At 40.0% G+C, this 16,078-nt stretch overlaps 1 protein-coding gene across 1 annotated transcript; it reads right to left on the bottom strand.

Annotated features, from left to right (window-relative positions):
• Positions 1-59: 59 nt before the first annotated feature.
• Positions 60-3,518, bottom strand: LOC110736332 (G2/mitotic-specific cyclin S13-7-like). The gene is made up of 7 exons (XM_021916531.1): positions 2,913-3,518; positions 2,059-2,149; positions 1,681-1,951; positions 1,225-1,599; positions 965-1,126; positions 618-799; positions 60-537 (listed from the first exon to the last, which is right to left on the bottom strand). The coding sequence occupies exons 1-7, from the start codon at positions 2,959-2,961 to the stop codon at positions 399-401; spliced, it is 1,269 nt and encodes a 422-aa protein (XP_021772223.1). The 5' UTR covers positions 2,962-3,518; the 3' UTR covers positions 60-398.
• Between the last annotated feature and the right edge of the window lie 12,560 nt (positions 3,519-16,078).

The raw sequence follows: 16,078 nt of genomic DNA on the forward strand, positions 1-16,078 counted from the left end.
GAATTAAATTGATGCTATATAATGATAGTATGAAACAAAGTGATGGCGAGCAAAGATGTGAAAGAAATCAGAATATTAATTGCAATTGAGGTATAGGATTTACATAGCCGGGAACCATTCATGATCTAGATAAACTGTCAAAAACATTCAGGATCTAGATGATACAGATGCAAAAGATTTTGCAAGATGCGAAAGAAACCAGAACTAAAAACTACAATAGGTAATAAGGTTTTACATAGCCGAAAACCATTCATGATCTATCTGATAAGATACATGTCAAAAACATTAGAAGCCACAAATCTGCAAGCCCTACAGATCTCTGATACTACTGTCAACAAAAACCTTGGGAGACACAATTTCCACAAAAAAGAGCACTATCAGACTCGAAATAATCCATTTCACTGCTCGTTTAGATGCATAGCAGGTGGAAGCAGGGCAACAGCACCCCTGTCACTACTTGAGAATTTCCGGAGAACTCCTTTCATTTTATTTTCTTTCGCAGTCATTTGGAATTTGATCAACATCTTAGCACATTCCCTGCAAAGGTGAAAAAAACAGGATTTGTCAGAAAGATAGACAACTAGAATTAAAGAAAAAACTCAAGAGAGTATCAGGACTTGAGCTGCTCTTCTGAGTAGTCTGTGTAGTGCTTGAGTGTATCAGTCCAAACAGGAGTTCTCCCCAAATAATGCAGGGCAGCATACACGGAAGCAGCAGCGATTAGTGACGGGCAGTATGACACCACTAACTGATACTGCATCAGACCATTTTCTGCCAAGTAAAAGGCCATGTGTTCCATCTGCAAGCCAAAGACACAATTCCTTAAGTATGGCAGCCATAAATAGCCTCATATTCTTCTATAAAACTTCAGGAAATTTTGAAGGTTGAAAAATTATCAACTTAATGTCAATTTGCAAACCATAACGATATTGTTACCCGCCATTTAGCATCAGTGCTTAATTACCTCTTTATCAGTAGGAACAGTAGCTTTGATGAACCTAACAAGGAAGACATATGGAGTAGCAACTGTGAGATTCCACTCCAATTTCAATAAGATTTCTTTCTCCATTGCTAGTATTTGTTTATGGGTGTATGCATTGTCAGAGATAGACATAAAATCATTCACCTGCAAGATAGATCATCAATTAATACCATTAGCATATGCAATGTACCATTCAGACAGTAAAAATAGATTTTAATAATGAAAGGGCTCAAAAATAGCACCTCAGGTGCCCAAATCTCTTCATATTTGCAGGCTAACAGCATTGAGCTGATGCCTACCAGCTGAAGTTCCTTCCTCGAAACAATCTTTGTCGAAAGATACCTATCCACGAGGTCGATGGTCAGGTAAAGGGTTTCAGGCAGCAGTTCAAACTTGTTATGAACTTCGACCAGCCAATCGATGAGAATCATCCTCATCTTCTCATTGATGTGGGACTGCAGCGGCATATAATCAAAAACTCGATACTCATCTTCTGTAGTCCTGTAGAACTTGTAAATTTCCTCCACATATTCAACTACTGCTAACTCATTATCAGCATCTGCAGCATCAATGTTCACCACCTGCTCTCGAGGCCTCGTTGCAAGCCCACAAGCTGCCTGTAAAATCACCCAATTTTCAGTACTAGAAATGTCAGAAAACATCAGACAGATTTACTGTCAATGTGATCAGTTGATCACCTTGCTTCGCGCAGTGAGGACTGAAGTAAGGCTGTATTTCTTCTTCCTAGAGGTTTTTTTACCACTAAGAACCCTTTTCTTCTTCATCTGCCTTTTGTCATCAGCTTCTTCTTCCTCATCAGAGCTTATTATTATGATCACTGTCTCAGGGTTTGGGTTGTATGTAACCTTCTTCTGAGCTCGCGCCTCGGGTTCTTTTACTAGTTCTTCTTCCTTCATTTTCTTGTCAGCTACTCCTCCATCAGGTACCAGTGACAAGGCTCCTAAGCTCCTGAAACAATTGAACAAAAATTAATTTTTTGAAGGGAATTTTTTTTTTTTTGAATTTCTCATGCTAATTAAGAAATCTAAAATAGCAATCAAAAAGTGGAAAATTACTTGATAATAGGAACATTGTGGAAATTAACCATATTTCCAATTTCTTGAAGAGGTTTACGGTTTCCGCCATCTTTTTTATGCTTCTGTTCTTCTGAATCTCACAAAAAATAAATTGTTAGGACTATGAGTGCAAGTGAAAGAAAAATAGACCAAGATAAGCCGGTAACACACAATTTAACGTGGAAAAACCCTCAATATAGGTTTAAAAACCCGAAAACGACGAGCACCAAAAATCTAATAATACGAGAGTACAAATGCTAATCGAATTACAGAGTATATACAAAAGACTTCCCTTAGAAGCTTTCAACAAATCTATCCAATTTCATTAATCCTAAATTCCTAATTGCACAAGAATTCTAATACACCTTGTTTATTAAGTACAGACAACAACAAATTAAAGATTATAATTTAATTAAATAAACATTTATTAGTACATTATGCATAACAATAACATATTAATACAATTAATACATATTTATCAACTATATCATATACTTCCAGTCTAGAACAAACCCCAACATCATAAGACTGACCCAAATCATATCAAAATACTTTAAATTAATTTTTGAATTTCCCTAGAATTAAAAATATTAGACCCATCAAACAATAATACAAATATCTGAGAAAAAAAAAATCGGATCTTTTATCAGCAAAAACAGAGGAAGTAATTGGTACCCTGTACCCAGAAAATCAAATTTAACCAGATTCAAATCATTAAACTGAAATCACACAAACCCTTATCAAATTAAAAATGGGGAAACAAAATTTCAAATACCCAGAAAACAATTTTCAAAAATTTTGAAGAGGAAAAAAAAATTACAAAAATTAAATTCAAGAAGAAAAAAAAATTATACCAGGATCTTTGATGGGAAGATGAGAAGGAAGAACAATTCTGGAATCCATATCTAAAGATTGTCCAAAAACGCCACCAATGCTTGAAAAAAGCGTCGATAAAAACGTATTGAGACGGCTATTATTGCCTGTCTCTCCTTCTTCTTCCTTTTCCCAAGCCACCGTTAAATTTTTCTCTCTAATTCTTTTTCTCTTTCTCTCTCTTAAATTTTGTGGATTAAAATTTCTGGATTTTTCTGCAATTTTTTGGATGATTGAAGAATTGAGAAAATTTGGTGAAGAAAAGATGATCGGAAATATTAAAGCTGGTGTTCTGCTTTTTGTGGGGGAAGACTCAAGAGGGAAAACGCTCCAACGGTAAACTTTGTTTGTTTCAAACTACAACCGTTGGATGCGTTTCTGATCTTATCTAACAGTTGGAAAATTTTAAGGTTTAGGAAAAATGGGAACAAAGTTACCGTTTGGAATTTTCTTTCTTTTTTTTTTTTTCCCCTCTCAAATTTACATTTCAAAAATTATTAGTACTATGGTATTTGGGTAGATAATTCGGATGTGATTAAGATAAACATTATTGTATACTTTTAAGGTAATGTTAATAATAATTCCATTTCTTCACCAAAAAAAAAAAAAAAAAAAAAAATAAAAAATTATAATTCCATTTCTTCCTAATATAGGGTACGGATTTCAGAAATTTTTTTATTCCACCTTTAGAAAAAAAAAGGTTTACATCGTGAAAACACAAAATTTTAGAACATGAAGATTTCGTGGTTATGTTGTACTTTACTCTGTAAAGAAAGTACGGAGTATGAATTAAATTGTACTTTGTAACTCTAATACGTAATTTTTTTAAAAAAAATTTACATTAAAACTCTCTTGAAGAATCCGTAACAAGAAGAGAGAACCAATAATATAACTATAAAAACTCTCTCGAAAGAAGGACCGTAACTCCGTCTCGAACGAATCTCTCCGTCTTGAACGACCTGTCTCTGGCATTATGGCTGATGAGTTGGCTCAACAATACTCAACGCTAAGGTTGGAGGAGGATGAAGGTGACCTGACAGACTTGTGTAGCATTGAAGGGGAGGGCTCGAATGATAACATTGACCTGCTGTTGGTAGGGCGTCTCTGTACCAATCGTCCGTATAATGTTGAGGCGTTTAAGCGAATGATGCTGAAGGTATGGAACCTATCGAATAATCTTGTGATTAGGGTCCTCAACCCTAATTTATTTGCTTTTCAGTTTTTTCATTTGAAGGATAAGGAAAAAATATTAAGAGGAAGACCGTGGTGTTGGGAGAACCATTTGTTAATTTTGGCAGAAATTGATAGGGATGAGCAACCTTATCGTGTTAAACTTAATCAATCCCCTTTCTGGATTAGAGTGATGAATTTGCCGTTTAATTGTCGTCCGAATGTTTATGTGAAAGCAATTGTCTCGAAATTAGGTAGCTTTATGGAGATTGAAGATGATTCTCTTGGTTTGGAACGATATAGGAGGGTCAGGGTGATGTTAGATGTTGAGAAACCCTTGAGACGTTACCAGTGGATGAAGGATAAGAAAGGGAAGGAGGTGAGGGTGGAGTTCAAATACGAAAGACTGCCATACCTATGTTTTGCGTGTGGGATTATCGGCCACTCTGAGAAAGATTGTGTTAATGTGCCTGAAGAAGAGAAGATGCAAAAGCTGGGGTGGGGTTTATACCTGCGGGCGTCTCCTAGGAAAGGTGTATCGAAGAAGTTGGAAGAGGAATCCCTTATCTTGGCCAGTAGAAAACAGTTGTTCATTACAAAGGAAAATGATCCTTCTCTCAAGGGTGATAAAACAGGTGAGGAGTGCTCCTTAGGTATTATTACTTTGCCTAGTGGGGGGGAGGCGACTTATGAGGCTGTGAAGGTGGGTGAGAATGAGCAGTGTAATGAGCAGAATTCTACCCCTATTATGAGCACGAATCCTATGGGAATATCTAATGTTGCGAATGGAACTGAGGGGCAGTATGATGTTTCGGGTGATATGTCACCTTTTTCCTTTACGGTGGGTTTGACTAGTCCAAAAAAGAAATGTAGGAAGACTTTCAAAGCAGTGAGATCTCAGGGCAGGGGGAAAGCAGATATGGAGACGGATGAGGGTGGAGGAGAGGCATCATCAGGGAAAAGGAAGGCAGGGGGCAGGATTCAGAAGATCTCATGGAGCAGGAGGGGTACTCGTTAAAGAGAGTAAGAGGCTCTTTGGGTAATGATGTGTTGCCTGTTATTAATCAAGTAGCGGAGGTTGGCGATGTCCAACCCCGTGAAGAGCAATGAAAAAGTTATGTTGGAACTGTTATGGGCTTGGCAACCCATCAACAGTTAAAGCTCCCCAAGACTGGTGTTGGAGAGATAGGCCAAATATTGTTTTCGTTATGGAAACAAAGATTGACTCTCGTCGCCTTGAGTTGATCCGTAATCGATGTGGTTTTGTTAATGGAGTTTGTTTGAGTAGTACTGGAAGGTCGGGTGGTTTGGGTCTTTGGTGGAGGGATTTAAATGTGGTAGTTGCTTCCTATTCTACCCATCATATTGAGGCTGATATTTGTGATGAGAATGGTTGCCCAACCTGGAAATTTATTGGTGTATATGGATGGCCTGAAGCAAGTAATAAACACCGTACATGGGATCTCATACGTGGTATTTATGCGCGGTGTTCGATTCCTATGCTTTTTGGTGGGGATTTCAATGAAATCCTGGGATTGCATGAAAAGAATGGTGGGCAGCCGCGAGGGGAGAGACCTATGGATGCGTTCCGGGATGCTCTTGATGATTGTCGCCTTCATGATCTTGGCTTCAAAGGTAACCTATTCACATGGGAACGAGGGACTTCTATGGAAACTTTGGTGTGGGAGAGACTTGATAGATATGTCGCATCAGATGGGTGGTGTTCTCTATTCCCTTATTATGAGGTAATTAACTTCCATATATGTCATTCGGACCATGCTCCAATCTTATTGAAAACTGGTCAGGAAAATGTTGGTGATAGAAAACGGAAATTGTTCTGATTTGAAGCTCTTTGGCTCTTGAACGAGGAGTGTAGCAAGGTTGTCTCAGATGCGTGGATTTGTGGTGTGACCGAACCTATTCATAAGAGGATTGCAAGGGTAGGGGAGGACCTTTCTTGTTGGCAGGTCGCAAATTTGGGAACATTAAGAAGAGGATAAAGAAGGATGAAAAGAAGCTACAGGAGGCGCAAGGGGGCTGGTTTGATGCGAGAAGGCTAGAGCATTGTATTAATATCAAACAAGAGATTGATGAGCTGCGAAGGCTTGAGGAGTCATACTGGCATACGAGAGCAAGATCAAATGAGCTACGAGATGGGGATAAAAACACAAAGTACTTTCACCACAAGGCTAACCAGAGAAGGGCGAAGAACTATATTTCGGGTCTGTATGATGATTGTGGGGTGTGGAGGAACTCGGTGACTGATTTGGATGGGATAATAGCAGATTACTTCGGTTCTCTATTAAGCTCTGATAATCCGAGCAATCTCGAGGAAGCTACTGCGGGAATTGGTTTACTGGTAACGGAGGATATGCGGGTAGAGCTGGAAATGGAACCGACGGGGGATGAAATCAGAGATGCCTTATTCCAAATGCACCCAAACAAGGCTCTGGGACCGGATGGTATGCACGCTCTATTTTTTCAGAAATTTTGGGGTATAGTGGGTAGAGATGTGATTAATTTTGTGAAGAGCTGGTGGAGGGGGGAGGTTAAGCTAGGGGAGATTAATCGTACATGCATTGTGTTGATCCCGAAGTGTAATGTCCCGAAGAGGATGTCGGAATTTAGACCCATTAGTCTATGCAATGTCTTGTATAAAATTGTGTCGAAAACTCTGGCAAATAAAATGAAGGCTATGCTTGGCTCTGTTATCTCACCAAATCAAAGTGCTTTTGTGCCTAACCGTCTTATAACCGATAATGCCCTAATAGCTTTCGAGGACTTCCATGCTATGAAGAGGAAAGGGGAAGGGAAGGAGGGGTCGGTGGCTTTGAAACTACACATGAGTAAAGCGTATGACAGGGTGGAGTGGTGTTTTCTTGATCGTGTTATGCACAAAATGGGATTCCCGCAGTCGTGGATTGATCGTATTATGCAATGTCTGGCTAGTGTCTCATTTTCTTTTAAATACAATGGAGGTATTTCTGGCTCTGTGGTTCCTTCTCGAGGATTACGGCAAGGTGATCCAATTTCTCCCTATTTATTTTGATTTGTGCCGATGCTTTTTCTATGTTACTCTCTAAAGCAGCCAAGGAGAAAATAATCCATGGTGCTCGAATTTGTAGAGAGGCCCCAAGGATTTCTCACCTTTTCTTTGCAGATGATAGTATTTTATTTGCGAAAGCTACATTGAATGAATGCTCTAAAATAGCTGATATTATCAGTGTGTATGAAAGGGCATCGGGTCAAAGTGTGAATCTCAGTAAAACTGAGGTAGCTTTTAGTAAATGTGTATCTGCTGAAAGAAGAAAGGAAATCATTGATACTCTAGGAGGTAAGGGAGGCGGAAAAACATGAAAAATACCTCGGTTTACCAACGATTATTAGTAGATCAAAAAAGGCCATTTTTGCGGGTTTAAAGGAGATAATCTGGAAGAAGCTACAAGGATGGAAAGAAAAATTGTTGTCTCGTCCGGGCAAAGAAGTACTTATCAAAGCAGTAGCACAAGCGATCCCCACATATATGATGAGTATTTTTAGAATTCCCGATGGCTTGATTGATGAAATTCACGCAATTTTGGCTAAGTTTTGGTGGGGTTCGAAAGGGTCGGAAAGGAAGATGCATTGGCAAAAATGGGAGGCTCTTTGTCTCCCAAAGTCTATGGGTGGTATGGGCTTTAGGGATTTGTGTGTGTTTAATCAAGCTCTTCTAGCAAAGCAAGGATGGAGGCTTTGCAATAACACGGACTCCTTACTCTATGGGATTCTTAAAGCTAAATACTTTAAGAAATCTGATTTCTTGGAGGCTGCTTGAGGGTATGATCCGAGTTATAGCTGGCGGAGTATTTGGGGCGCAAGGCTCTTCTCCTTGATGGTTTGAAGTGAAGAGTGGGGAATGGTGCTTCTATCAATGTGTGTGGGAGGATGCATGGCTGTACGGGCAGGGCTCTCATCTTGTTCCTACCCTAAAACCGGACAGCAATCTAGAGCTTCAGATTGAACAATTGATTGATAAAGAAGGTGGGTGTTGGAACATTGACGTGTTGGATGTGACCTTTGCGGATGAAGACAAACAAGCTATTTTGAACATCCCATATCTCAAGAATTGCCTAGAGATAGTCTTTTTTGGTGGCCTAACCCGGATGGCTTCTATTCCGTAAGGAGTGGCTATTGGCTGGGAAGGCTAGGTGTGTTGAGATCATGGGAACTTGTGTATAGCACAACAGAGAAGGATGTTTGGAGGGTGGTTTGGAACTTAAATGGACCTCCAAAATTAAGCCATTTTCTGTGGCGTGCGTGTAAGGGGCAGCTAGCAGTTGGTGAAGTTCTGTTTAGGCGCCATATTGGAGAGTCAAGTAGGTGTAAGGTTTGTGGACGCAATGCTGAAACGGTGATGCACACACTGTTGAGTGTAAGTATCCTAGAGAAGTGTGGGGCTATAGCGATTTTGGAGACCTCCTCCTCGCATGTTCTGAGTCAAATTTTGCTGATATGTTGTGTTGGATGGAAAAGAAGATGAGCAAGGAGCAACTACGAGTCTTCACATCCTTATGTTGGGTAGCTTGGCACTGCCGCAACAAGTATATCTTTGAAAGGGCTGGAGGAATAAATGATGTCGAGACGGCTATGGGCTTCGTGAGGCTCTCTTCTGATTATGGATTATATAACACAAAGCTAAAGGGGGGGGGGGGAGACCAAGATTATCTGGTTCATCCAGTTCGTGGTCACTACCCCCTGCGGGAGTTGTTAAACTGAATGTCGATGCTCATATCAGAGAGGGGATAGGTGTCCAGTTTGGGGCTATGATTCGAGATAATAACGGGGCTTTAATTGCAGCTGCAGTTAAACGTTGTGAGGGGCAGTGGTCTCCTGATATGGCCGAGGCTGGTGCGATGAGATATGGGGTTGAGCTGGTACGAAGGCTGGGTTTTGAGAAGGTGATGCTAGAAAGTGATGCTCTGGCAACAGTTCGAGCAATTCAGATGAGGCAAGTAGGTGCTGCTCCTATTTTTCTCTTATTTGATGATGCACTGAAAATGAGTAATGAGCTCTCGTTCTTCTCTTGTACTCATGTGAAACGAGCAGGGAATACGGTAGGCCATTCGGTTGCTCGATGGGATACTAGTATTTCCCCGGAACGGGTTTGTATGAGTTCTTTTCCCCAAAGCCTACAAACTTTGGTGTTAATATAATTTCGTTTGCTTGGTTTATTAAAAAAAAAAAAAAAAAAAAAAAAAAAAAAAAAAAAAAGAAAGAGAGAGAGAAAACCAATACTTGAATTAACTATCAAATATTCAATAATATGTAGTATGTACAAAGTAAGAGCCTAAGAGAGAGAGAGAGAGAGAGAGGGGGGGGGGGGAAATGTAATTGAGAACCCCAATAGTTGCACGCAATATTACATTGTTTATATAATTATATATCAATGAAAATCAACAGTTGAATAAGTTAGACATTAAAGGTTCCAACCATATTACAATGAGGAAATACAAGTTAATCTGATCAACAAAAATTGTCAATCATAAAGGCGTTTTAGGTTTTTCCTTCATTTAGTATAGGAAAATTTGGTAAAAGCGTAAGCATGATTAGGCAATATTGTCAAATCACCATTGTTGGGTAAACCACCATCGCCATTTCAAACATACCACCATAAACACCAAGCCTCATGCCCTAACGCAGCGACCACAATCACCACCACTATGACACCCCTGTTGTCGGCAACCACCAGCAAGAAGGCATCGGTGGTGAGCACGGTATGACATCCTGTTTTTTAATTTTTTATTCTATTTTATAAATGGATGGCGATTTTCGAAATTTTCTGACAGAAATTGAAACTCCAAGGGTAGCATTAATGGAGGAGGATAGCACCCCTTCCCTTTAGGGTTAACCATGCCCTTAATTTCACCTTTTTAATATAGGGATTTCATTTAATTTGGCGGCGAAGCCGTCGTGATATCGTCGGTAGAAGATGATGGTTTTGGTGAAAGGTGGAGACGATGCAGATGGTGTCGGTGGAAGGAGGATGTGATGCAGATGGTGTTGGCATGGTGGAATTGGTGGTGTCGGTGGAAGGAAGTGGGAGGTGTCGGTGGAAGGAAGGTTAAAGCTTCAGTGGAATAATAATGTCTACTTTGATGACTAAGCATGACTAAATAGTGACTAAGCATAGATTGACAAAATTTGTTGATCTAATAGATCAAATAGGGCTCCCTCTATTACAATCATAATAAAAATAAGTCTGGAAAGCTACTTAAGTTATATCCATTTTACATAAATATAAATACAATAATCATTGTTCTCTAATTTCATAGAAGTATCATTTTTGTCAATATGAAATTCTGCAGTAGCTCTTAACAAGACTTAATCATCAGTCACCAATCCACACATTCACCTCAAAAACAAGTATTGAGTGTAATGGAACAACCACCATTGATCTAGATAATGTATGTTTCTGTTGAAAACAATAGGACCTTCGGACAGGCCTTTTTCAGGGGTTGAAGAATGAACTCGGTCTAAGTTGTGACTGGGCCGAGGGTTTCCTACACAGTGAACACACGTAAAACTGGCCTCGGGGGTTGTGCCGAGGAAGGCCCCTCCGATGCCGAAATCAGTACAGTGTCAGAGAGAGAGAGAGAGCTATGCAAGAGAATTTAATGCTTGAGGCTTAATGTGGATTGATGTAAGAAGAGACAATTGAAGGCTTTTATACCTTTGCTTCTTGGATGAATTGGGCCTTGAAGTCAAATGGGCTTGCCATGTTGACTGGGCTTGACTGACTTGGCATGCTTGAGAGAATTATACCTTGCCTTTTGGGCTTTGTACTTAAAACATCTGGACCGGCCCAAATGAAGTTATTTTGACCCAAACAACTTGCCCCCCAGACCTGATTCGGAAGAATGACGAGTCGGGTTTTGACTTGTCAAATGGAAGGAAGTAAATAGTTTTAATTAACATTTTTAATTTGGAGGTTATTGAGGCATAATGGTTATTTTTTGGATTAATGGGGAAGTTGGATGGATTAGTGGGTAGTTAATTTGGAAAAGAATATGAACTGCTGATCATTGAAGTGGGATTAGTGGGGTTTTTAGTGGCACAGACTCCCAAAATTCTTGTCTCTGGAAAGTATTTAAACCACTTGTCCCACGCTTCTCCTTCATTTCAATTTCTTTTGCGTATTCACACCCGTTTTTCGCTAATCCTTGCCCTTAACCCGATTCCTTTTTTTCCCTAATACCTAGCAATCCGAAGCTCTAAGATAGAATTTGTTGCCCCGAACTCAAAGATCGGCAAATTCAGCATCCGACAAAGGTAATTTCTTTCGAAATTTCTTCAGTTTTCTTTGCTTTTCAAATACCCCCTTTTTCCGTTTTCTCGCACTTCCCTTGTTAAAAAAAATGTCCGGTGACCGAGGAAAAAGGCCAATGGAGGCTGAACCAATTGTTGAGGAAGAGGTGCCGCAATTGATTCCGAGGCGGAATCGCCCTTTGCCAATGATGCCACTTCTGAGCGGCCAAAACCCTAATGTCAAGGCTGGAGCTACTGATACCCCGAGGGGGTTGCAATCAGGGTTGTGCCGATCTCCAGCATGCCCCAAGAGCCTTATAAGGAGCTAGTACCTCTGGCCGAAGCGCGTCCTCGGCATCTAAGCCGTTAACTCTCGAGGAAAGGGAATGGACCGATGCTCATGAGAATGAGGGCATAATGACGGCTGCACCTTATTCATGGTGGGTCGAAAAGGACGCCGCCTATCACTTTGCTGAGCAACTTGAAGTGTTCTACGGCATTATGGAGGAGGATGGGTATTGGTGCCGAATTCCCACTACCGAGGACATAATTCATCGTCCCCCACCTAGATATATTGGGGTTTACACTCGGCAGCTGCAATACGGGCATCGGTTTCCCGCCCATTCTTTTATAGTCAAGTTGATGAATGGGTATAACATTTCCCTAGCTCAGCTGACTCCCGTTAGCATCCGAAGAATAATGACCTATCTCTGGGTCTGCTTGTTTTACGAGCTTGAGTCGAGTGTGCACGGCTTTCGCTGCTTGCACAAGTTAATGCCGAACACACAATCCAATAAATGGTATGATCGTGGCTGGTGGCAAATTGAAGACGAAAGGGGGTTCCTTTCGACTTATCCGAATGAAACTTCGGATAAAGACTGGAGAGGACAATGGATCAAGGTTCAGGCGCCGTCAGACGAGGATCATCCAAATTTCTTCGGCGGCCCCCGATACTTGAGGAAACCAGACCCTAAGATGTTCAGCATCGGACCTGATGAGTTCACTAATGTCGATCATAAACAAATGGAACTCTTCGGTAGAAGCCACATGCCGAATGGCAAATGTGCCAACCATCTGGCTTCCTTGCTACCACTATATCTTCCAAGAGAAGATACTCGCTGTTGTCGGCCTCAGCCGAAAGTACCAAGGCGGTAAGGGATTTGGCTGGGGCCGAAAACTTTATTATTTTTCATTCATTTTCTGTTTTCTGATGCTTATTTCTTTTGGCCAAGCTCCCCGTTGTCTTTTTATTTTTTCAGAGTTGTGCGAAGAAAACTCAGGCGTTGATTACGAGTTCCTCGGGATTAGTTAGGAGAGGAAACCGATCACCAACACCCCGAAGATCACTGATTCTAAAGATCGGGCCCTTTCCCTCAATACGATTAGCCGACCCAAGGTTAAATATGTTTCGGGGTTTTCTGTGTCCCTCGGGAGAGTTACAATTCCAAGATTGGATTCCGGGCGCCTGTACCTGCAAAACAACGGAGACTCCGGTTGGTGGGAGTTCCGCCTCCGACGATCAAGTTAGAACGTATGCGGATGTCAAAAGTACGGAATGTAAATGGGATCAGGTTCCTCTTAGGAGAGGAATGATCATCCGGCTATAGCAAACAATCTCAATATTCGAGTGTAAATTCTCAAGTGTGTTTAATTCTGTAATTAATGTTCTCACTGAATGTTTGTGACCGTTGTTCCCCAGGTGGGAACACCTCCCTTTTATAGGGTCTCGAAGTACGTGCCCAGTCCTAGGTTACGGAAACCTAGGATTGATTGGGCTGCCTAGGAGTTTGGGCCTTGAAGGCAGCTATTCCTAGTTGGACATATGTCTGCCACGTGCCGTGCCCTAATTGGTCCACTTTGGACTCTTCACTGAGTGAAACGTGGCAGACTCTGGTTGGTCCACGTGGATGACACGTGGAGGGTCTTGATTGGTCCCCGTGGCGGGGTAAAAGTCCCATAATAAGTTAGAATATAAATTCATCTAAACGATATCGAAAAAGCACCCATTTCTGTACCGGTTCGGGAAGAGCGAAGAAAAAGGCTTTTCCTCTCCTCATTTTTCGGGGAAGAACGATGAAATTGATTTATGATCAACATTAGGGAATGATCATGTTTATTGGATGTGATTTTGAAGGAATTGTGTGTTCATCAAGTGCAGTTACTAATATATATTGGATCGAATTATGGAGATAATTAAGTTTATTCTTTTAGGTCTTCGTTATATTATAACTAGAGTTATTAATGATATTTGAGTTAGTAAAATAAGCCAAAACACCCATTAAAACGGATCCTATAAGTTCTTAGTATGCGGTTTAGATTGAACATAAGAAGAAAGACCCATATTGGTCCCTCCCTTTAAGTGGCTGGCCATATGGAGCTTGAAGGGTTTGGGGCTTGCTTCCTAGTCTAAATATAATATAATTATTATATATAGATTAGGTGCTTAGGGTTGGAAATAAGGTCGATTGGGTCTTTCAAAGGAAAAAATCCCCTTCAACCCAGAGTCTAAGACCATTCAACAAACCCTAATTAATTAGCAAATACGAAACCAACTTTCTCTTTTTCCCCCTCGTCCAATCGCGCGCAGGGGCAAAGCCAGGATTTTCAACACCTGGGGGCCGGACTTGTTAGACAACATATTGAGGGAAAAAATTAAAATTTACTACTAGTAATATTTTATTGTTACCAAAAACAAATTAGTTAAATCGTACACTACAATTTTATATAGTAGCAAAATCATCAATCAAATATTCAACACTAAAATCTACAACAATCTCTTTTTCTGTGTATACTACCAAAACATCTCTAAGAAAATCATCCTCCATTCAATAAAAGAAAAAAATTAGCCAAAATTATAAAATATAAAATAAACATAATAACTAAGAAAATATGTGAGGGATGGGATTCGAACCAAGCAAACCTAGTGAAAACGCTTCATTACCCAACCAACATGACAAGCTATGTTTAATGTTACTAATATGTCTTTAATAATTTATATAATAATTTTAGGGGGGCCATAAGATAAAAAAATGGGCTGCAAATATGGGCCGGGGAGGCCGGGCCTCCACCAGCCCCCCGTCCCTTCGCCCTTGATCGCGCGTGTATGTGGTGGTTCGTGTGGTGGCCGATTGTTCGTGGAAGGTGGTGATTGCGGTGGTTTACCTCTTTCACCCGACTAATCTAGTATTAGTGGACGTTCAATCAAAGTCTGTGTGCCGAGTAAAGGAGCAACGTTTGAGGCTCTATTTTTCCCGAAATTCGTAGTTATTGTAACATGGAATTCACGCTTCAAATGTTTTATGCTATGCATGTTGATCCAGGTGCAAACGAATAAAATTTGTGAAATTACACAATATAATACCTAGATTCTTATAGTGGTATATGTTAGCCTCTTACATAATACATTGATCAGAATAATTTGATTATTTTGATGTCCATGTCCATAATTTTATAATTAATTAAGAGGGGCATAATTTAATTATGGGTGGGTCAAATATTATTATTTTAAAGGGTGATTTAACGTTTGAAATCATTTAATATATATGATTTTTTTGTCAAACTTGTAAAACTTTGACCGTAATTGTCATTGATCTGTAAGAGACAATAATTGCCCTATTGTCAATCTTGTTGGATTTGTCTCATTGTGTATTTTATTAATATCGAGTTTTTATAAATTGTACGCGCATGAAAATAGAGATTTATGCGTTCTAAAACGCGTCTTAGAGATCGTGAAAACTGAAAAGTTAAATAGGGCAAAAAAAAATTGAGACAAAGAGAATATCATATGTGGTCAAATAAAAGTATTTAATTTTATAAATTTTTATTAAATTAATTATTTTTTTCTAGAAAGATGGCACTTTTTTCCCATCTTATGCTGCTTTTTTACGCAAAGTGGTTTCACAATTATTGATATCACTGGCTTCTTTCGGCCCATTCATAAGTTTAATCTTTGACTACCAAACGATTCTCATTTTTAGCTTACATCAATAATACACAAGTATATTGTTTGACGATTTGGCCAACACTCTATCATGCCATTAGGAATATTTGACATGACGTATCTGACTATTTGTAATTGATTTTAAGCTTAATTACATAAATACTAAAAGTATAATAATCTCCAATAAAAAAAATATAATAATCTGAGGAAAACAGGTTTAACAAAAACATGTTAATATCACCAATTTTTCTCTCTCCTCCCCTCACATGGCCAATTTTTCCTTCTCTCTCCTCCATTCCCATGGCCACTCCTTCCTTCTCTCTCCTCCATTCCCATGGCTATGCCCAAGATCGACCACCTTCACGTATCTAAAGCGGCCGGCCGACTGGCCAAACAATAGACACCCTAGTAGCAAATTATGAAAATTGGGCCCATACAAACCCCTTAGGGAAAGGGATTCGCTCGTACTTGTGGTGTTGCGGCGGTTGAATGGTGGTGCTAGAGAATGTGTGGTGGTCGACTAGTGAAGCTAAAGGTCATCAGTGGTCGGCTGGTGAAGCGGCAGGTGGTGCGGGCGGCAGGTGGTGCGGGCGGCAGGTTGTACGGTGGTGATAGAGGAGAGAGAAAGGGGGTGTGGTTGCTAAATTTACAAAATTACCCTTGGTGTGGCTGCTAAATTTACAAAATTAGCCTTGATATTAACAAGTTTTGTTAATATAGGATATCAACTTGTATTTTCTCTAATAATCTCGT

The sequence above is a fragment of the Chenopodium quinoa genome, unplaced genomic scaffold, assembly GCF_001683475.1.
Source record: "Chenopodium quinoa cultivar QQ74 unplaced genomic scaffold, ASM168347v1, whole genome shotgun sequence".
In the NCBI taxonomy this organism is placed as follows: Eukaryota; Viridiplantae; Streptophyta; class Magnoliopsida; order Caryophyllales; family Amaranthaceae; genus Chenopodium; species Chenopodium quinoa.

Bases quoted from the DNA above. Each gene is read 5' to 3' on its own strand.
- LOC110736332 (XM_021916531.1), bottom strand. From the start codon at position 2,961: ATGGATTCCAGAATTGTTCTTCCTTCTCATCTTCCCATCAAAGATCCT. The intron at 2,150-2,912 runs GTATAATTTTTT...TGTGAGATTCAG, and splicing joins TCTTCCCATCAAAGATCCTG to AAGAACAGAAGCATAAAAAA. The intron at 538-617 runs GTCCTGATACTC...TCACCTTTGCAG, and splicing joins TACTCAGAAGAGCAGCTCAA to GGAATGTGCTAAGATGTTGA.